Source organism: Eutrema salsugineum, unplaced genomic scaffold (assembly GCF_000478725.1).
Source record: "Eutrema salsugineum unplaced genomic scaffold, Eutsalg1_0 scaffold_12, whole genome shotgun sequence".
Lineage (NCBI taxonomy): Eukaryota > Viridiplantae > Streptophyta > Magnoliopsida > Brassicales > Brassicaceae > Eutrema > Eutrema salsugineum.
Genome location: NW_006256895.1, coordinates 9,156,467 through 9,179,612, shown reverse-complemented (window position 1 = coordinate 9,179,612; position 23,146 = coordinate 9,156,467). Strand labels below are relative to the sequence as shown.

The 23,146-nt window shown below is 38.9% G+C and overlaps 1 protein-coding gene and 2 non-coding genes across 3 annotated transcripts; all 3 read right to left on the bottom strand.

Annotated features, from left to right (window-relative positions):
- Nucleotides 1–1,108: 1,108 nt before the first annotated feature.
- LOC112089538 lies at nt 1,109–1,215 on the bottom strand. Its single transcript, XR_002901176.1, has one exon. It is a non-coding gene; the product is annotated as a small nucleolar RNA R71 (small nucleolar RNA).
- A 16,472-nt stretch (nt 1,216–17,687) lies between these two features.
- TRNAL-AAG lies at nt 17,688–17,768 on the bottom strand. The gene has a single exon. It is a non-coding gene; the product is annotated as a tRNA-Leu (tRNA).
- A 1,117-nt stretch (nt 17,769–18,885) lies between these two features.
- LOC18025732 (probable beta-1,3-galactosyltransferase 12) lies at nt 18,886–21,280 on the bottom strand. The gene is made up of 7 exons (XM_006408787.2): nt 20,708–21,280; nt 20,071–20,223; nt 19,899–19,981; nt 19,722–19,821; nt 19,525–19,638; nt 19,303–19,445; nt 18,886–19,226 (listed from the first exon to the last, which is right to left on the bottom strand). Exons 1-7 carry the CDS (start codon nt 21,133–21,135, stop codon nt 19,132–19,134), a joined length of 1,116 nt encoding a protein of 371 aa, XP_006408850.1. The 5' UTR covers nt 21,136–21,280; the 3' UTR covers nt 18,886–19,131.
- Between the last annotated feature and the right edge of the window lie 1,866 nt (nt 21,281–23,146).

The window sequence follows — 23,146 nt, the reverse complement described above, 5'->3', positions numbered from 1 at the left end:
TTAATCTGCTTTTGAAGTCTAGACTAAAGAGTAACTTGCATTGCATTATTGTTCTTAGCATCATGAATTGATATCTACAGCACCCTAATTAATGATCACATCTAGAGGTTTATCTTTTATCATTTGCTTAATCATCATCACTTTTTTTTGTTGCTTGCTTTGTTTAGTTCATTAATCATTGCTTGTTTGTTCCTTGTTTATATTTTCACTTGTTACTTGTCACCAAATCTTTCTTGTTTTACTTGACTTAAGAACTTGTCTTATAAACTAGTGCCTAACTACCACACATATGGATTGACACCCCTTATACTACTTTGACAAGGGGATTGATAACCCATCTAAGACATAAAAATCTTAGTTATCAATTGGCGCCGTTGCCATATTGTGTGGGGATTGTTAGCATTAGTTTCTGATATAGTTTGTGAGATCAAGTTTCTTTTGTTTTACTGATCACCTTTCAAGTTCTGTCTTTGTTTTCAGGTTTATGATCACAAGAAGCCAAGCAAGAAGACAAAGAGAAAGAGCTGTTCACTTGGAAAGGTTAGGAATGGATCAGCAAGTTGGGAATGAGCATCAGGCTCAAGAAGCTGATCACGGTCAAAGAGCTGGTAATGGGATTGGAATTCAGGTTCAACAAGCTCCGGTCCATCAGGGACAAGCTCAGGGTAACCAGCACCAAGACCGACCTCAGGTTAATCCACCACAGCCCCACCCGAACCCACCCATACGTCATCAGCCTCCACCAGTCTTTGTTGGTGAGAATGACCGAGCTTATGCACACCAATATGGAGCAGGAATCAGGCCACATCCTGTCCAAAACAACAACTTTGAGGTGAAGGCCTCTTTGATCAATATGGTTCAGAATCAGAAGTTCCATGGCTTACCTATGGAGGATCCCTTGGAGCATCTGGATCAGTTTGACAGAGTTTGTGATCTCACTAAGATCAATGGGGTATCTGAAGACAGCTTCAAACTGAGATTGTTTCCATTCAGCCTTGGAGATAAGGCACATCATTGGGAAAAGAACCTCCCAAGAGGATCCATCCACACATGGGAGCAATGCAAGATTGCCTTTCTATCCAAGTTCTTCTCAAGCTAAAGGACTGCAAAGCTAAGGAACCAGATTTCCAGCTTCACTCAACATTCTAATGAGACCTTTGGAGAAGCTTTGGACAGGTTTAGAAGCTACACAAATAAGTGTCCACATCATGGCTTTTCAGAAGCCTCTCTCCTTAGCACCTTGTATAGAGGAGCTGTTCCTAGGATCAGGATTCAGTTGGACACAGCATCAAATGGAAATTTCTTGGCAAAAGAAATCAATGCAGCTATGGAACTTGTTGAGAACTTAGCCATGAGCCAAGACACTTATGGGGAAGATTATGATAGAAGCTATAGAGGAGAGGACTCTAGTACCCAACAAAGGTTGGAAGAGAAGATCAAAGAGCTGCATATCAAGCTTGACAAAGCCCTGGTTGCCACTCAAAAGCCTATACACTATGTAGGTGAGTCTCAAGAGAGGAGTTGCTTTGAGAACATAAATGAAGTGGGCCTTACACAAGATGAGCTAAACTACATAGGTAATCAGAACAAGTTTCAGGGTTACAACAACTTCAACAAGAACCAGAACTTGTCTTATAGAAGCACCAATGTAGCCAATCCCCAAGATCAAGTATACCCTCCCCAACAAGGTCAACAAAGCTTTGCTCAAAAGAATCAGTTCCAAGGTAACTTCCAAAGTCAACAAGCTTTTCAGCAGCCAACAGCTCAGCCACAAGGGAACAGCTTCAATAACCAACTCAGCTTCCAGCAACAAAGGCCACCACCTCCTGGTTTTGCCCCACCACCTGTTCAACAAAGTCCTGATTTCAATGTTGTTCTTCAACAGCTCTTAATAGGACAACAAAAGATGGTATCCGACCTGGAGATACTGGGCACTGAACTAAAGGCTATTAAAAAGAACAAGGGCATCTGCACTTCTGAACCACAAGTCTCTTTTTCTGGTAAAGCTGTTCAAACCCCAAAAGATTATTGCAGTGCCATCTACTCCAATGATGACCATTCAGCTGCTGTGCAAGAGATTGAAGACCTCCTTTATGGTCAAGTTTGTAATGAGAATGCACACACTCATGTGGATGAAGACGCCATTATAGATGACTTCATGGGCTTCCTACATGAACTCAATGAGGACATTGAGGAAGAAAGTGTGGGGGCAGCCGGTTCAGTTTTTCTGTTCAGAAAGGGAATGATTCAGAGTCTCTTGAAACAAAGGAGCTGCCAACTGATCAAGCAATACCAACAGATAGTGACTCCACCTCTGAATCAACTCAGATGAAGCCCACCTCTCTTCCAAAGCTGGGTAATCCAGGGAAGTTCACCATCTCTTGCACTCTTGGCAACTTTAAAGTGGAGAATGCTTTGTGTGATTCAGGCTCAAGTGTTAGTATAATGTCTAAGGACATGATGGAAAAGCTAAAGGTCAAGTCTATAACTTCCTACCCTTCTTCTATCACCTTTGGAGATTCCTACTCCAAGAAACCATATGGGTTTTTGGAAAATTATCCACTACAGGTTGGTGAATGCATAATTCCCACTGATTTTGTGATCATGAAGATGAAGAAGACCAAAGAACTCCCGCTATTGCTTGGAACTTCATTTCTCAACACCACTGGTGCAATGATTGACTTTGATACTCAAAGAGTGGTGCTTTCAGAGGTGGATAAGGATGTATTTTACCCTGTTACACCCCCTTTGGCTGAATTTTGTGGATCAGTTGTTCAAGAGATAGAACCCCTTAAGGTACTTGAGATGAAGTATGTAGGCACTGCTGGAATTCTAGATGGATCCCAATCTTTTTCAGTTTTGGAAAAGGAGAGAGACTCTCACCCCAATAGTTACAAGTATGAGAATGGAGGGTCATTGATCAGAGAAGAAGACATCTTGCTCTCATGGTCTCCTACACTTAGTGATCTAAGGATGATTAACACCAAAAGTGATGGCTCAGCATCAGAAGACAATAGTATTAAACCTGATCTTTCTTCTCAAGACTTTAATCTCACTCCTTTGGTTGATGATGATGGATCTCTGAAGTATAAGCTGGATTGCAATGGGAAACCAGGTCTGTTTGCTGAAGTGAGGGCTTGTCTCACAAAGGCCATCTTTGATAAAGTCCCAGATGGTATTCAAGAGCTGGTGGACAAAGGTCTCAAGATGGGATCTCAAGGACAAGGGTCTAATGGTTCACAAAGGCAGCAAACCAACTCAGATTTCTTGCTCAGGCCCATTGAAGTGCTGAAAAGCATCAGTGCTCAACCTCACCCCAGCTAAAAACAGGGTTTTCAAAGTCAAACTTAGTGACTTTAAACAAAGTGCTCTTGGGAGACACCCCAAGCTTATCCTTGTATATAATCTTTTTAATATTTTCTCTCCTTTCTTTTTATGTTTTAGAATCTTTTGATGGGTTTGGTGAGCTGTTCTCAGGTCCCAGGTAACTTTTGGAGGCTATGGCTCAGGGACAAAGTGGAATGAAGCATGTGAGAAGGCTGAGAAAAGGGTTTAAGGCATGGAAACTTGATGGACGCCTGTGTGCTACTTGGGTGTGCGGCTCAGTCAGGCCATATACCAACTCGCACAAGAACTCGCTGTTTACACCTACTTGGTCTTGCGAGTTATTCACCTAGCAGCAGAAGATTTGAGCAAGAAAAATGCTAAGTGTTGCTGTTCTGCGAGTTGGGTCTGCGAGTTGGATGCATGATAGACCAAGCCGCACTAATGTTCGCTGTTTACACCGGCTTGGGTCTGCGAGACAGACCAAAAGGAGACCAGGCCGCACACCAGGAGAAAGAGTCCAAGGCGTTTAAGGATTGATCAGTGAGAGATGAGCATGCAGCTTGAACAAAGGAGGAACCAAGTCGCAGGAACACTTGCTGTTTACACCTACTTGGTCCTGCGAGTTGATTCAATAGGATGCCAGGCCGCACGCTGAGAAGAAGCAAACAGCTTGACCAAGGTTTAAAAAGTGCGACCTGGGCATGCGAGACAGGAAGGAGATGGTCCCAAGTGGCACAGATACTCGCCGAACACACCGGGTTAAGTCTGCGAGTTGGTCCAAGACAAGTCCATGCCGCACAAGGGAGTTCAGGCCAAGCCAAACCCATCTCCAGTGATGTCTGGCCTCATCTGGTGCAGATACTCACTCCCCTTTTGCATAAGAACCACACCAGGTATCACTCCAAACACTTGTAAATGAGCATTTAGCATTTTTCTTTATCTTTTGCATTTCATGTTTGATTTTTCCTCTTTCTCATGCTTTTATAACACAAGGGACTGTGTTATTTAAGTGTGGGGGAGGGGCTTTGTGTTTACTAACCATGTTTTCTCTTGTTCTTATTTTGATTTGCATCTTGAGTCTGCATCTAGTGCATATAAAAACCAAAAAAAATTGAAAAATCAAAAAAGTTTCACAAAAAAAAAAATGTTCATTCTAGTTGCATTTCACATTTTTAAGATTGAGTCTAGTTGCATCATATAGGTTTCATTGTGCATGAGAGTAATGATAGGTTCTTTCCTTGAGAGTACATCACTTTGAGAATTTGGATTAAATATGCTTGTGAAATGACTTATGTGCTTGCAAGGCTTGAAATGGTTTGAATCTGAGAAGCAAGTTTGAATTGAACTCAACTCTAATAAGTGAAAACCTTGAACTTGACTTGAAATTATCTTGTGATGCATTGTTTGAATAAGCTTGTCGATACCTATATACATATTTGAGCTAGAATCCTGTTTTTACCACCCTCTTCCTTAGCTCAAATAGCTCAGTCCACATCTGGATCAGTTTTCCTCACCCTGAACCCATCATTCCTTCAAGCCAAATGTTTGTGTGTGATTGAAAGGCCACCTTGGATCAAACTTAGCGGAAAGTGTTAGGTTTAGAGCGACAAGGGCAAGTCTCATTGAGTGTTAAGTTCCATCATCAAGGAGCTGAGAGATTTGGTGAGAACTAAGTGTGGGGGAATACTTGTTGGTGAGTGGAAAAAGGAGAGATGAGTGGAAATAAAAGGAGAATGGTGAGAACTAGAGGATAGAAAAAGAAAAGAAATCAGTCTTGGAGTTTTTAGTCAAAAAAAAAAGTGAGCTCTAGTGTTTTGAAAAGAAAAAGTCTAGCCTCAAGGTGAAAAGAAAAGAAAAGAAGCCCAAGAGCTCAAATGTTTTAAAAAGAAAGAAAAAGAGGCTAGAGGTTACAAAAGAAAGTGAAAAAGAGCTATGTAAAGTTTGAACTCCAAGACTTAAGTGTGAAAATGAAAAGTGAGTCCCCTAGTGAGAGGAAAATGAGTGTGGAAAGTGAGGTTTTTGAGAGGTTGAGCAAGTGAGAAACCTTTGAGTAGAGTGTGGGGTGGGATGAGTCCTTGCCCTTGTATGCATAGGTTGCTTTTTACCTTTAGCATTCTGCCAAAGTTTGATCATTCATAGAGAGATCCCCTTGCTGCATTGAACCCACTCAGGCGCTGATGAGATCATTTTAGTCTCATTACCTCACCCTAGCCAAACTTTGCTTGTTTGAACATTGCATCATTTGATCCACTTGGTAAAGAGCTTAATGAATGTCAAAGAGTTGAGGAATAAGAGAACTTGTGGAGATTACTGTTGAGTTGAGTTGATACATCAGAGTATGGTCTTGCATTCCATATTGAGCATGAACTTGAATTCTCTTAGTGGTCACTTCTCTCTTTCAAAGGAAAAATGAGCTCCCAATGCATTCAACCTTTTCCTCTCATTTGTTCCTTTTTGCTTGAGGACAAGCAAAGGATAAGTGTGGGGGAGTTGATATATTCATAAATTGCATCATTTAATGTACATATTCTAGTCCAAATCATGTCTCATTTGCATGCATTTTAGGTCTTTAGGCATTGTTTTAGGACTTAGGAGATTGCATTAGGTCCAAGAGAGTTTTGCATGTTTTGGAGTGTTAAACAGGTGCTTTTAGAGTTTATTTGGAGTAGAGGATGTGATTCAGATGAAGAAATGGAGTTGAAATTATCAAAAATGGTGAAAAGGAGCAATTTTGGGTTTCTCGGCAAAATGATGTACTGATGGCCGAAGATTCTCGGCCAAAATCCTTCCCGCGGGTAGCTGTCTCGGCCAAAAACACGTACCGCGGTCAAGTCTCTCGGCCAAAAATCCCGAGTGCAGATACATTTCCAAAATCGCGTCACCGGAAGATCTTTCCGGCGGATACAGCTTACATGGTCTTCTTCAATGTTGGAGATAATTGAGTCAAGAACCCAGGACAGGTTGAATCAGGGCATTTGGAGCACTGAGCTGAAAGATACGGTCACCGGAAGACAGACCTCTCTCGCATCCATTCCGGAGCAATCCGATACTCCTGAATGATCGCCTGTCCGGGGAACCTTCCAGTCCGATTCAGATGTCGGGTGCTTCATCAAATTTGGAGAAGATTGGATCACGTTTCCAGAACAGGTCGAATCATAGGATTTGGAGGCGTAGGTAGAGAGTTAAGCTCACCGGATGGCACCCCTGTCTCGCTACCGTATTGGACCGACCCGATGAGCTCCGAAGATTGCGAAGTACGATGCACTTCCAGACCGATTCAGTCTACCGGTCCGTCATCAAGATTTTAGATATTTGAGTCCTATTTCCAGAACGTTTGAGATCATTCAATTTGAAGCCATGAGCAAGAAGATAACGTTTCCGGAATGGACACATGTCTAGAAGCCTCTTTCTGACTGTGTCAATGTACTGCAAAGATGAGCCCTCCGGAGAACCTTCTACTTCCCACGCGCTGATGGTTTCTTCACCAAAGTTCGAAATATTTGAGTTTTATTTCGAATGCAGTAGAAATCATGCCATTTGGAGCCATATTATGGAAGTTACTCTCCCCTCAATGCAAAGTGGTCCGAGAAGGCTTAGGCTGTGCGATACGGTACTGCGACTTGATTAACTCGCACCCATGAATATTCAACACTCTGGAAACAAGTTGAGACTTTATAGATGAGTGTAAGGAGACTCTGAGCAAGGTAGAGACTTCCAGAATCAAATTTGAGTAAGTCCACTCTGCGAGTTGGACATGAAGTGGAACCATGTAGCACATGTGTTCGCAAATTACACCAACTTGGGTATGCGACTTGGGCAAGGAAGTGACCATCTCGCACACATATTATCTCCATAATTCGTCCTATTTGTGCGAGTTGAAGAGAAGGAAGCCTGAGCAGCACAAACATTCGCTGTTTACACCTAGATAGGCATGCGGCTGAGGCTGAGGGATTTATGGCGCACAAGGCTGCTTCTATAGCTGTGCGACTTGGGCCTGCGACTTGGGAAGCACCTGACCATGTCGCACACCAGCCACCAGACCCAACTGAATCCCCTTGTCAATGTAGTATAAGGGGTGTCAATCCATATGTGTGGTTGTTAGGCACTAGTTTATAAGACAAGTTCTTAAGTCAAGTGAAACAACAAAGATTTGGTGACAAGTAAAAAGTGAAAATATAAACAAGGAACAAACAAGCAATGATTAATGAACTAAGCAAGTAACAAAACAAAGTGATGATGATTAAGCAAATGATAAAAGATAAACCTCTAGATGTGATCATTGATTGGAGTGCTGTAGATATCAATTCATGATGCTAAGAACAATAATGCAATGCAAGTTACTCTTTAGTCTAGACTTCAAAAGCAGATTAATTCATTCCCATGACAATAATCCCTTTGCTAATCACTTAATCAAGTCTAACAACCATTAGATATAATCAAGCAATAAACAAGCATAATGCATCAAGCCTAAATAGTGACCAAACAATCTCTCAACCAAGAAGACTGAATCTTACACAGAAAGACATAGCAAGCAATCAAATGATGTCAAACATTTCAACTTAGAACTCTAATCTAGACTAATCCTCTCATGAAGGCATTAATCTCTACACTAATCCACTTTCAAACCAAATTCCCATTTGTGAAATATGAACTAATGAGCATTAAAAAACAGTTCTAATATGTCATTTATGCAATTAACAAACATTCCCATGGCATTAATGCATAAACCCTTAGTTAGCTTTCATTCAGGCATTTCATCAAACACCTTGTGGGTGGAGATTTGCCTAAGCTCTAGACCAGAGTGATGTGAAAAGATCTAGCATTAGGAACAGCTAACTAAGGAAATGAAATGAGAATATAGTCCCCAAACATCATAAATCAAACATCTAAGCACCCTAATCTACACACCTAGAAGCTTAAAAGATGACTACTCACTAATCATGAAGAACACATCTAATCTTTTGCAAGAGATGATGTTGATCATGATTAGAAGCAGAAATGAGATGATGAGATGATAAGAAACAGCTTTGGAATGATCAAATCCCTTCAGATATCTCTTAATCAAAAACGTTTTTACACTAAAAAGGAAAGAAAACTAGAGAGAAAACTAAGTAGAAGATAAGATGTTTAGGGTTTTCTCCAAAAAGTTATATATACTAAGTGCTAATGGACCGGGTCAGCCCAGGACAAACTGGGTACTAACCCGGCTCAGTTGGGTCTGGTGGCTGGTGTGCGACATGGTCAGGTGCTTCCCAAGTTGCAGGCCCAAGTCGCACAGCTATAGAAGCAGCCTTGTGCGCCATAAATCCCTCAGCCTCAGCCGCATGTCTATCTAGGTGTAAACAGCGAATGTTTGTGCTGCTCAGGCTTCCTTCTCTTCAACTCGCACAACTAGGACGCATTATGGAGATAATATGTGTGCGAGATGGTCACTTCCTTGTCCAAGTTGCATGCCCAAGTCGGTGTAATTTGCGAACACATGTGCTACATGGTTCCACTTCATGTCCAACTCGCAGGTCTATCTTGCACAGCATTGTGGACTTACTCAAATTTGATTCTGGAAGTCTCTACCTTGCTCAGAGTCTCCTTACACTCATCTCTAAAGTCTCAACTTGTTTCCAGAGCGTTGAATATTCATGGGTGCGAGTTAATCAAGTCGCAGTACCGTATCGCACAGCCTAAGCCTTCTCGGACCACTTTGCATTGAGGGGAGAGTAACTTCCAGGATATGGCTCCAAATGGCATGATTTCTACTGCATTGGAAATACAACTTAAATATTTCGAACTTTGGTGAAGAAACCATCAGCGCGTGGGAAGTAGAAGGTTCTCCGGAGGGCTCATCTTTGCAGTACATTGACACAGTCAGAAAGAGGCTTCTAGACATGTGTCCATTCCGGAAACGTTATCTTCTTGCTCATGGCTTCAAATTGAATGATCTCAAACGTTCTGGAAATAGGATTCAAATATCTAAAATCTTGATGACGGACCGGTAGACTGAATCGGTCTGGAAGTGCATCGTACTTCGCAATCTTCGGAGCTCATCGGGTCGGTCCAATACGGTAGCGAGACAGGGGTGCCATCCGGTGAGCTTAACTCTCTACTCACGCCTCCAAATCCTATGATTCGACCTGTTCTGGAAACGTGATCCAATCTTCTCCAAATTTGATGAAGCACCCGACATCTGAATCGGACTGGAAGGTTCCCCGGACAGGCGATCATTCAGGAGTATCGGATTGCTCCGGAATGGATGCGAGAGAGGTCTGTCTTCCGGTGACCGTATCTTTCAGCTCAGTGCTCCAAATGCCCTGATTCAACCTGTCCTGGGTTCTTGACTCAATTATCTCCAACATTGAAGAAGACCATGTAAGCTGAATCCGCCGGAAAGATCTTCCGGTGACGCGATTTTGGAAATGTATCTGCACTCGGGATTTTTGGCCGAGAGACTTGACCGCGGTACGTGTTTTTGGCCGAGAGAGCTACCCGCGGGAAGGATTTTGGCCGAGAATCTTTGGCCATCAGTACATCATTTTACCGAGAAACCCAAAATTGCTCCTTTTCACCATTTTTGATAATTTCAACTCCATTTCTTCATCTGAATCACATCCTCCACTCCAAATAAACTCCAAAAGCACCTGTTTAACACTCCAAAACATGCAAAACTCTCTTGGACCTAATGCAATCTCCTAAGTCCTAAAACAATGACTAAAGACCTAAAATGCATGCAAATGAGACATTATTTGGACTAGAATATGTACATTAAATGATGCAATTTATGAATATATCATCGGGTTCCGGAGTCCATCGCGGACGTCCTCCGTTACACAATCTCGGGACTGTTGGTGAAGGCAAGCTGACTCGGTGCTCCTCAGTGCCAGTGCAATACTTTTAGCCAAACCTGTCTGGATCGAAAGCGGCACGAGAGATAGTATGATTGCGAGAGAGATAAAGTAGGTCATACCAGACATCGGGAAGTGGATCATCAGATGAGAAATCAAATCCTAAAGCCTGTAGTATCGCTGTAATAGCACTCCCGTAAGCTGGAGTAGCGTCCTCGCAACCATGTAAATCATGCTTCACCTTGACCATGTTCTGTGCTATGATCCAGGCAAAGCAAGAAAGTCGTGGGTCGTCCATAAACGAAATCTGAAGTGTAATGAGCTCAGTCTTCAAAACACATCCCATGTTGGCTCTAGAGAAAATCGTGTGTGCTAAGAGTTTGTGCACAACTCTCACTGCGGGATGAGTAAGAAGGGCTGACTTGGATCTCTCGCTATCATAGACTCCATGACCCATCTCTCTCCACAAGTTAAGATCGGGTTCATCTTCAAGGTAAATGTCATCGGTGTATGGAAGCTTAAGAGCTTCGCAGAGCTCAGAAATGGTGAACGAGTAAGGCTGTCCGCGGATAGACAATGACAGGATGCCATCTGATGCTCTGGGGTTCCTCCTCTTCGTGTGGTGGAGTATAATAGTTGCTAAGAACTCGCGGACTAGCTCAGGATAAGTCGGAAGGTTCAGCTCCATGTAGGGTCTCAGCTTAAGTGCATCGATGTACCAGATCACATCCTCTCTGATTCCAAGCATCTCAAGTGTATGATAATCAATGCAAGGCGTGGGTTTGATGTTCAGCTTCTTGAAACATATTGCATAGTCCACTCTCGGGTTTGTCTCCCTGCCAATGTATCGAATCTGTGGTGGCTCGGGAGCTGCTCGTGTTTCTCTTGAGTGCTGGAGCAATCTCATCACATAGTTTCTTCTTCTCGGTCTGGCTTGGTTCAGCATGTACTCTCCTAGAGTAGCATCATCGAGAATGTCCTCAGAGCTGTCACCAGTGCGACGGCTTCTTCGGGATCTGGTTTGTTCCATTTTTCTGCAAAACGAATTGATTTTTGGAAAAAGAGTGAACATGGATGCTGATTTTAACACATTAAGATCAGTTATACTAATACTACTTTAAGAGATTAATTAAAACCATGAGCAAGCAGAATTGACATTAAATCAAAGAAATCAAGTAGTTCATGACTAGATTCGGATTTTTGATGTTCTCAACATAGAAATCTTCTAAAAATCGGTTTTTATGAGCAATTTCCATGTAAAATATAAATATTACCCAATACTAATCACTAATCACACAAGACTTAATCAGATTAATCAATTTTGCTGTTCCAAATTCGATTTTTATAAAGCATGTAGAATCCAAGTTTCAAAAATCTCAATTCCTCTTAAGCTAGGTGTTAAAAACGATTTTTAGATAACCTAAAAGGATAATCTATTGTTCTTAAGCTATTTCCACCATCAATAGATCACGATTTGGGTTTTTTTAAGAAAACCTAAGTTCTAAAATCAAGTAAAAATGGCGAGTTTGAGGTTCATACCTTGTTGGAAAGAGAGATTTGATGGCAGAATTGAAATCAGCTTTGAAAAAGAGTGAAGTTTGGGCCAAGAACTTCTTAAAAAGTTCAAGAATTGAAAAATGTGTTCTATCTCCTAAATCTCCAAATCTTTTGGAAGAGAAGAGAAAAAGGAGTTTTGATCCAAAATGTGTGTTTCTTTTCTTTAAAAAGCGTTTTTGTAGCAAAAACGGAGAATTTCCGGGAATTTTTAAGTTTACGGGAACTTACCTTTCTTGTTTTGCACGCAAGGAAAGTTTAAAACTTACGGAGAAACTTGATGTCGTGTCAACTGCGTGAGGGAACAAGTTTTACCCTTAACAAAACAAATAAAAGCCGCAAGTGCACAGCTAATCAGTTGTAGTATTTAGGGATCGAATCCACAGAGATTTGTGTGCCTAGTATTCTTCTACGGTTTTTAACTTTATGTCTAGACTAGATTGGTTTTTAAAGGTTGGTTGTTTGTCACGAATTAAACTAAAACAAAAGAAAACAAATAAATCTATCCTAGAAAGCAAGTAGAAAAATCGAATGGAAAGCAAGTAAAGCGAGTAAAATATCGAACTGAAGTAAATTAAAATGCAGATCTAAATAAGCAAGTAAAAATCGATTGGTTGGCAAACTATGACTAAAAACGCTGAGCTTTTGGGAATTCTAAGGGATCATAATCGGTTTTAACACTAGGGTAGATAGATTGGGCTTGACGGATATCGATTTATAGGGTTCTAGAGCTAGAGTACGGCGGTATGACTACGTCACTGTCGTGATCATAACCAACTGTTTCTCGCAACCCTGACCAGTAGGTTTCCACTCTGGCCCTGGAAGGGAGAGAACGCAAGAGCTGCACAAGACTCGTCAATACTCACGATCTCGCCGCAGGTAGGTTTCCACTCCTACGGAAAAATCGCCTGTTTCATTCTAGGGCTGATACTTAATGAAAACTTTCGCAACACTAACTATCTAGATCAGATACTAGGTGATCAATCAAGCATACATGCAATAAGAACAAGAATAAACAGAGAACAAAGTTGAAATCCCAGATCTATAAACCTAGATGTCTTAATCGATTATGAGAGCCCCTTTCGGGAACACTAAGCCCAACTCGGGATCTACTCAGACATGGCTGAGGTCGACATCATCATTGGTTTTAATAAAAGTAATGAAAAACAGTAAAGAAAATAGATGAAGAAAGCTTCTCTATTGAAGAACTCGGACTTGAACAATCTTCTACAAAAACCGCATAAAAAACGGCTAAAGGAAAAGGGTTTCTGTAAAGTACGAAGGGTTCTCTATAAAAACGACCTAAATGACAAGTATTTATAGTCTTCAATACTCCATGGTCTCTAGGGTTCCGGAATTGAGGCTGAGAATGACTTTGCGCTTCAGAAATATGGGCTTTAATTCGGAGCTTGATGGCCGCGGTTGGGAGTGACGTGACCGCGGGGATTTAGTGGTTGGCTGCGGTCGGGAGGCTTCTGACTGTGGGAAATAGGCTGTTGGCCGCGGTCGCGTGACTTGCTGGCTGTCTTCGAGTGGCTCCGGGGCTAATGGAATATCTTGAGATCCAACCGTTGGAATGTCTCCAAACCAAGTGCATTTGAAAGCTGGTTGATTCTTCTATAAGTTGTCCAATTTTGAGGGTGATCAGACGATGAGAAGGTCTTCGTCTCTACATGAGAGTTCTGATGGTCTGCATTTATCCAAAAGAGTCTTTTTGTTCCAATTTGTGCCTCTTTATCCCAAATTACCTAAAAAGTCTTTTAAAATCCGGAAACATAGAAATCCTTTGAAAACCTTTGAAAATGGAGTAAAAACACCTGTAAAAGATATTAAAGTGATCTATAAAAATGGTCAAAATCCGGTGTTATCAAAGCCTAATTGTCGATAAAGCAGGCTGAGCGGATGATTGAGAAGGGGCGTGAGGCGTACCTGCCTACGATCATGATCACTGAAGTAAGACCGGATGCAGAGTTGAGCAACATCCCGGGTTGTAAGTGAATTCACTGATGTGTTTAAGGCGCTAATGGGTTTATCACATGTGCAACCCGTTTACAATTGAGTTCTATCCTGGTACAGCTCTGATCTATAAGGCTTCATACCGGATTGCTCTGACAGAGATGGCCGAATAAAAAAATCAGTTGTGTGAGCCAAAAGTCGCACAATCGAAACTTGTAACAGAATTTAGGGGGATCTGAAATCTCTAGGGTTTCCTCGCAAGAACACAAGATCAAAAGAATGGTTTATTGATGTAAAAAAGTTTAGTCTTTTTGCTTAGGATTGCAAAAGTTACATAATGAATTGTCCACAGCCACTATTTATACAGAGTTTAGGAACCGCCTAGCCTTATCACCCTCGGGCGGCTGCTGCCTTAACATCTCGCTTGGGGTTTTTCATGGGCTTTTTCCTCCGCGGCTAGGCCTGCTAAATGTTGAACATCATTCGGCTCGGCCCAAACATCTTGCAACGCGGCTCGCCCTTCATTTCCCTTTTTCAGCTTGGCCCACTTGCTCTTTCTCGCAACTCGGCCCAACTTACACATCAACAGGGCTTGGCCCACTTTCTCTCTCTCCGCGGGTCGACCCAACTTGCACCTCAACGGGGCTTGGCCCATTAAGGAAAAGGGGCGTAGCTTGGATCATAGCTTGACACAATATCTCAAACACTTAGTTTTTTTCAGAGGTGGGTAAACTTGTTGGGATGGAAACCGACCGCAGCTGTTAGCCCCCCAACTTGTTAACTTTGAAGACAAAGATGGCGAGGTCTGTTACAAATTTAGCCATCGATTCGAGCCGTTACGAAGCAGCTCGTGCTTAAGTGTTGCAAAACCGTGAAGAAACGGCAAAGTTCTCGAGGCTTACTGGTTTCACGTTTCATGTTTGTTTTGTTTGTTTTTATTATCCTTTGGACCTTGTGCCTAGATGGCTTTATCCAACCATTCTTTTTGAATAATGATTTCGTTGATTTTGCCTTAGCTATTTCTTAGAAGTCTTCGTATTGGTACCGAAGCATTTTTGTAAGATAGAGCCTTATAATGATGATTTTTTTTGGATCAGAATTCTTTGACGACAAGTTGAGGATCAAATGGGTCTTCTCTGAGTTGCAACTAGTGAAATCAATTGTATGTTCCGAAGTGTTTAAGCTTTAAGAGATAAAGTTTTTATCGTGACGAGGTGTTAAAGCAGAGTTCTTTGTCGACGAGCCAAAAATTGAGATGAACTTTAGAGTGATAAGGTTGAATAGTTCTCTTTGAAATATGATTAAGGACCGGCGTTTCCTTAATAAAATGTTTAGGTAGTTTTTTTAGAATTCTCTTCGGCTTTTAGGGAATGGGATGTAGTCTTGACTTATGTTCTCGTGTACTATAGTGAATTAATGCGACCAATGCGTTTTTTTCTAGAATTTTTATAGCACACTTTATTTTTATCCGTAGAGGATGTCTGTTGCACCCATGTCCTAGGAAATGTTGTAAAATCCTATAGAGAATTTTGTTTATATTGTCTTGTTGTGGCCAGAAATGAGACGAAATGTAAAGTTTCTAAATGTTGTCTCGTCGAAGAGTAAGATAAGTATCTTTTTGCCGAAGCAAAGCTTTTGTTCAGAGTGAGAAAGATTTCGCCGAAGCGAAGTAGTAGAGTATTCTTTTTGAAGCAAAAATAATGGATATGTGAAACGTTTGCCGAAGCAAGATGATATTAAAATTTTGGTCGAAAATCTACGTAAAAGATGAGCTAGTAATGGCTTAAGTAAATGAGCCAAAATCTATCGAAAAGATGTAAGTATATGTATACGTACCCACTCCCCCCCCCATTTTAGGAAGGGGGACAGCTGAACCCATACGAGGATGTGCTGCCTACGTACCTTTTACAGGGATCAAGCTGTCTGTAGTTTATGGTTGTCACGGCGTGCCTTCAGTGATAGTACTTCTTCAGGTGCATGGTGTTTCACGATCTCGGGATTTCTTCGTTCGCTATTGTTGTGAGTTTGTAGACCCCTGGGCAAACCACCTTAGTGATTTTGTAAGGTATTTCCCAATTTGCTCCGAGCTTTCCTGCGTTTCTTTCGGCAGTGTTTTAGAATACTATTATGAGAACCAGCTCTCCTTCTTGGAATCTTCGGCTTCGGACGTTCTTGTTATAATATCTTACCCTTTTTTGCTGATAATTCTGAGACTGAACTAAGGCTTGGTCGTGCTTCTCGTTGATTAAGTTGAGCTCGTCCAGCATCATCAAGTGGTTCAAGCTTTTCCGTCCGGATAAAAGTTTTTGTCGTATTCCGGGTAAGTCCACTTCGAGAGGAATTACATATTCAGTTCCATAAACGAGGACGAACGGCGTTTCTCCGGTGGCTCGGCGTGGAGTCATTCGGTATGATCAGAGGACCCGTTCTAGCTTGTCTGCCCATCGTCCCTTCTTAGCTTCCAGCCATTTCTTCAACCCGTCTAAGATTGTCTTGTTGGCCGTCTCAGCCTGCCCGTTTCCTTAAGGGTATCTCGGTGTTGACATATTTAAGCGAATTTTCTATTTTTTGCAGAAAGCTTCAAAACGGGTAAAGATGAATTGTGATCCGCTGTCAGTAACTATCTCATAGGGAATCTCATGCCGGCAGATGATGTTTTTCCAGACGAAGTGTTCGACCTGGGCGTCTTTTATGCTTGCATAAGAATCTGCTTCAACCCACTTTGAGAAGTAATCAATAAGCACCAGTAGGAATGGCTTATGCTTCAATCTGTGAAGGAGCCCGATGATATCCATCGACCATCTCATGAAGAGGTAAGGCGATGAGATTGATTATAACAGCTCAGTTCGTTGGTGTATGGTCGGCTGGTATCGTTGGCACTTTTCGCACTTCATGGTGAACCTCTCGCAATCTTTTACTTATGTTGGCCAGTAGTAGCCATGTCGTTTTATCTTGATTGCTAGAGACCTGCTGAAGTGATTTCCGCATGCGACGCTATGCACTCCATGCATTATTTTCCTCGCCTTGGCTCCTTCTACGCACGTCATCACTGGTATCGAGAACCTCCACTTGAAGACTTCGACTCGGATGAGAATGTATCCCGCGGCCTGGACCTTTAGCTTACAAGCTTCCCATTTAATGGATGGGATCTCACCGTTGGCAATGTAAACGCGAATTGCTCTGAGCCATTCTTTGTCGTACCATATTCCGGTTCTGCTGACGAGGTGTTCTCTTCCATTGTTGTTGCTTTGTCGTTGTTCTCGGGCTCGGGCCCTTCTTTTGGGGGATCGATTAGTTGAACTCCTTCTATTACTTCGATGCTTGATCGTTCGATAAATTTGACAGGGATCGTCCTTCTCAGATCAGGATGTGATGTCGAGGCGAAAGCTGCTAAAGCGTCTGCCAAAGCATTTTCACCTTGGGAATCCGAGTTAGTTTGAATTCATCGAATTGTTTTACCAGGTTCTGGATGAGCTTGAAATAAGCTTCCATTCTTCTGTCCTTGGCTTTATACTCTCCGTTGAACTGTTCGCCATAAGCTGAGAGTCGCAGAAAGCTCTTATCTTTCGACCTCGATTCCGAGCGCCAATTTTAGACTAGCAATCAATGCTTCATACTCTCTTTTGTATTTCCATTATTGTATTTTCAATTTTGTTCCTCAAGCAAATTGAAAATAATAAAGTTAAATAGTATCACAGCCTCGAAGAGGTAAAAGGTTGCTAAAGTTCAAGATAGAGAGAATCAATGCAACAAATAAGATATGATCACAGATCTCTGTGATGGTGGTGGTAGATCGCATAGGTGGTGTCGTGGTGAAAACTCATATTTTGCTCTTATATTTTTACACAACAAAATTTAAAACTAATTAAAATATCACGTTACTCAATTAAGAGAATTTAAAAGTAATATTAAATTATTCATACCCATTCATTACCCACATAGAAGGAACGAGTCACCTAGTAAATAATAAAATTACCAATATGGAAATCGATATGCAGCTAAATTTACAATAAATGTTGACAGTGGGATTTGAACCCACGCCCTTTCGGACAGGAACCTTAATCCTGCGCCTTAGACCATCTCGGCCATATCAACACATTTGAACGTGAATCCGAAAACTTTATAAAAAACCTGTGTGTTCTCTAAAATTTACAACATATTGCAATAAATTCTCATTTCATCAACTAATATTTAATTTGTCCACGCCATCTATCAAATATAATTTTTTAAATAAATGATTTTAAGAGTATTAATTTTTTTTCATCTCTGTTCTAAATTAGATGAATCCAAAATTTACAAATAAACTTTTGATTTTAGTAAAATGGTAAAGAGGTTTGAAGTCGTATATAGATAAGAAATCTAAAATCATAATGTAAATATCATAATTAACAATATCAATCATAATGTAAATATCATAATTAACAACATTTCATTAGACAATATTTATTATTTTTTTCTTTTTCTGTTATTTGTTTCTAAATTTCGATTTTATAGTTTTAAAAACGGTTTGATTGGACATTCCATTATTTTTTAAATAGATTTCAGTTTTTGTTTCTTGTAACATTTTTGTTATTTTTTTCTTTAAAATTTTGGTAACATAAAAATGGTAATCATTAATTTTTTTGTTTTTTAACATTTTTGTTAGATTTTTTTAAAATTTCGATAACATAAAAAATAGTAATCATTAAGAGATATAGTTTCCATATTTGTTTTTTTATTTTAAAAACGTTATGTTATTTTTTTAAAAAACTGTTTTATTAATTTTTTTTCTAAATTTCAATTTTATATAATTTTAGAAACGGTTTGATTGACTATGAAATTAAACATTAGACCATAATAATTTAAAACGGTTTGTTTTAAGTTATTTTTTACACATCAGCAGATAAGAACCAATCAAAAATTGACACGTAATTACAAAATATGACTAAACGGTCTTTTTACAGCTGAAACTCATTCTGAAACTCACACGAAAGCAAAAAACTTAAAACTCGCTGTGTCAACTTAAAACTCGCTGTGAGTGTGACACGTAAACAAATCACTACACAAATAAATATATAGATAGATTTTCATATTTCAATATTCAAGTGTTGGGTATGATTTATCTACCCTGAGGTAATAACCTTTTGAACACTAACATGATGTAAAATAAATCAAATAATATATTGAATGAGATATCTTTTACAAATCAAACAAGATTTTTACGTATCATCTGTATCATCATCACCCAGTGTCTAAACTGGGCTCATAAACCTAATTTTACAAAAAGGGATCTCAGGTATCGGTCTATATATAAAACTTGAGTATTTATGTGGTACATCTAAAAACAACTATAAAGATCAGATCATGTAAGAACTATGAAGTCATCTTTTCCCTATATAGCTCCAAGGATGTTGGAACTCCAGTGTTTGTGAGATCATATATTCTGTAGAACTGTCTCAAGGCAAATTCTTGAAACAAACTACTGATCGACGTCATCGGAAGGCAATGTCGGACTCTTGGAGCACATTTCCATCTTATGAAGCTCCTTTAACCGAATCTCCGGGTTACAAAGCCCTAAAGATTTGAGAAGAAAAGGTTGGATATCTTTTGTTCTTGTTACTGCTATTACGTGAAACCATATTTAGGTTACCTGAGCATTTGGGAATGTCCCAGACTGCTATGGACTTTGGGGAACAACGAGGATCACATAAAGCACGGTTGTCTTCATGATGTACATCCATTGCAAGCATCCAAGATCCGATGCTAACATCTTCATTGTTAAACATCCTCAGGCTGGAAGGAAAAGACCGATAGTAAATGAAAGTTGTCTATCAGAATCTGCAAGTGAGGTACATTAAAAACCATTTCAAACCTGCCATTCCTAGCTGCTGCAAGTGAAGCCACTATCTCGGCTGAAAGAACATATATCGGCCCATAAGCATGTAAGAAATATTCATTTCCAATCAAATTGCCCTGTTTCTCGTACCTGAAAAATTAAATATCTGTCAACAAAACCGATAGCTTCCGCACAGAATCACAGCCACGGGTGAAGAGAAGGCAATTTAGTACCATTTTAGTTTAGGGTCAGTTATAACTGGTCCTTTCTTCATGCAGCCAATGTATGTCTGCGAATGAAGTCTTTCTTTGGCAAGAAGCGTCCCAAGCCGATCTGAACAACAACAAATAAAGAGGAATTGGAATACTATTGTGATGCAGAGGAAAAAAGCCTCAAATACTGTAAAATACCTGGTCTCAAATATATGTCATCGTCGGCTTTGACATAATAATCAGCTTCAAAGAGTTTATACGCAGCTTTGAAGAAAGCCAACCTATAAAGAGGAGACAGGAATCGGTCATCGATGACAATGAAAGAAACAGAAAAACAGAGATCAGCGACCAAAATAAACATTTTTTGTACGTTTTATATGGAAGTCGTAGATATTCTTCCTCAACATCAAGAAGCAAAAAATCTCTGTATTTTTTTATCTCCTTCTCTAGTTCAGCCATCTTCTCAGCATCTTTTGACCGTCCAATGACAAATCTAAAAGCTAATCCAGTCGCTTGTTCCAACCTGAGTTCAGGTCAACACACAACACAACATCAGACTCAATTCCGAAATCAGCAGAATGCAAACAGAGCCAAGGGAAGTAATGTCAGTAAATCTGCATTGGCTTGTGGGTTGAACAAACACTTTTCCAAGTAACTGGCTGCATTCTCCGCACAAACTGAAGCCGCTCAAGTCCTATGCTCGACACAAGATACCGATGAATCAAACACTTAAGATCGCTTAAGTACCGTATTGACATCAAAAGGTTATGACATTTTGAAGGTGGAAAAAACCCAATCATGCCATATTTTCAAATCTTATCTAAAAATAAGGTCCTTTAAGATTCAAGAGGTAACACTTCATCATACTCAACTAAGAACAAGATTGGGATACAGAAGAGTTTCCCCAACAATTGCAAACACTGAACTATAGAAACCGATTGAATCTCACTGATGGAAATAACCAGCATTTCAGATTGTAAATCAGAATTTCAAAGTTTTCGTTATACCTTAGAAGAGCATCAGGGTCAGAGGGAAACCAAGTACTTCTCAAAGCGGCTCGACGATCACCGGAATCGAAACTAGTCTGGATCCCGACGAAACCTAAAAGCTTTTGTCTTCCGGGCAATACGCCGCCGTTACCACCGTCTCTACCCAGTTTTCTAGAAGCAGACACTCGCGAAGTGTCTTTAGATCCGCCGCATCGATAAACAGAAGAAGGACCTCCGGCGGAAGAGATTGCGAAGATAGTTCCGGCGACTCCTATGAAAACAGAGACGAGGGAGAAGAAGATAATGGAGACATGAACACGGGACGAAGCAGAAATAGAAGAGTTGGGTTTATGGCTCTTCGAGGGTTTACTGTAGTAGGAAGGAGTTGCAGAGGCGGTGGAGGAGGAGGAAGATGCGGTGGTGAAGCGGTGGGAGAAAAGTGGCATTATCGTAAATCTGAGGTTGGTGCAAGGGCAATTTCGGGTTTTGCGATTAATTGGGAGGGTTTTTTTTAGATCTGTGTATTTGCTTTAGTGACGGTGGTGAAGTGTGTGTGGCTTCTGATTGCGAATCTAATTATTTTCTTCTTTTTGAGCTTTTTCGGTAATTCTCTTACAGGAAATCTATAGTTATGTAATAATTCTTTTTAGTTATTGTACGTTTTTTATAAGTTAGCAAAAAGTAAGAGAGCAATGAATGCGTTCACATGACAATTTATGAGATTCAGTTGCCCTATATTGTCGAACTACTACAAAATTTAATGTCATACAAATAACCTAACATGTGAATAAAACAGAAACTGCCTAACCAATTATTGAATTATGTATGGAAGTGGGATAGAAAAATCTCACATACCAAAAAAATATATAAATTCACTAATGACGGTCTCCTAGTGGAAACCCATTTGACTCAAGAGAGATTAAAACGAAATTTTGATATTTAAGTTATTTTGATACAAAATGTAATATCAATTATATTTCAAAAAAGTAAAGCAATAAATATATATGAAGATAAATAAATGTTAATGAAATTTTTCATGTCAAGTTTTTAGAAAAACCGATTATGAACTTTTTTTTGTAAGATTTAAGAAATTTAGAATAAGTCTTCTGCTTTTTTATATAGTCTACTAGTTTTTGCGTCCACGTTAGCGTGTGGATATTTTGTTGATAAAAATTATATGCAATTAATTATATTTATTAAGATATAATTATATATATTAGTGTTTTAATAATATATTAAAATATTATAGTGTTGATCTAATAATTTTTATGTAAATTATGATGTTTTATATATTTTGTTTTGAATCTATATACAATATATCATATTTCAAAAATGTATTATTTGGTCAAACACTTATAAGGTAATATACCAAAACCAACTAAAATTTTTACAAATTAATCAAATATTACTTTTTAAATATAATATTAACATGATAATAAAATATTATACATTCACTTCTTTAATAACAACTTTAAATTTGAAACCAAAACAATAGTTGAATATGAAATGAATAAAATCACACAAAATTTTTGAATAATTATATTTTTGTCAATTGGAATTGTAAAATTTTAAATAATTTTTCAATGAGTATACATCATCTCTTCTAATAAGAATGAAATTGTTTTTTCATCTTATTCATTTTTATTCTTGTTATATCTATTTTTCAATGAATTTATTGTATTTATTTATTTTAATAATTTTTGTATGATTATATTCAGTTACATCATATTCATTTCCACTTCTAATTGTAATTCAGTAGAGAAAACCAGTACAAATTAGTACATACAAATTTATAAAAATGAAATAACAAATTGAACAACTCAAAACTAAGAACTTCTACATTAATCTATTGAATTCCAAATTGAATATATATATATATAATGTAAATTTTTTGATCATTTTTGCATGATATATTACATGAGAAAAAATATTACATATTTTCGCATAATATATTACATATTTCGATGATATGTTTTGCATATGTGAAAAAAAAAATTAGATGGATATAAATCATAAATATTATTTATTTAACATTCTACATGAAAAACTTTAAAATCAAGTAACTTAAACTTGTATAAGTATCATATATTTTTTTATAGATAATAAATTAAATTTGTGATTTAAACAGTGATAATGGAAATTTGCTTTTTTTTGTTAATAGAGATTTCTTTATTTTTTATATATTTTTTAATTATAATATTAGAATTATGAAACTTTTTTTAATTTATAATTTTGATATATACAAATAAAAATGAATTTTTAAATGCTGATGTGGATGCCTTGAAAATAATATAACTTTAACTATCATTAATATTAGAATAGTTTTAATTAACAATTTTTCCTATATTATTTTGTAATAACAATGTAATTTTATAATTTAAAAAAAAATAATTTTAGTTATTGATGTGGAATAATAAAATTGACATTTTAAATCTTATATGGATGTGCTTAGAGGTA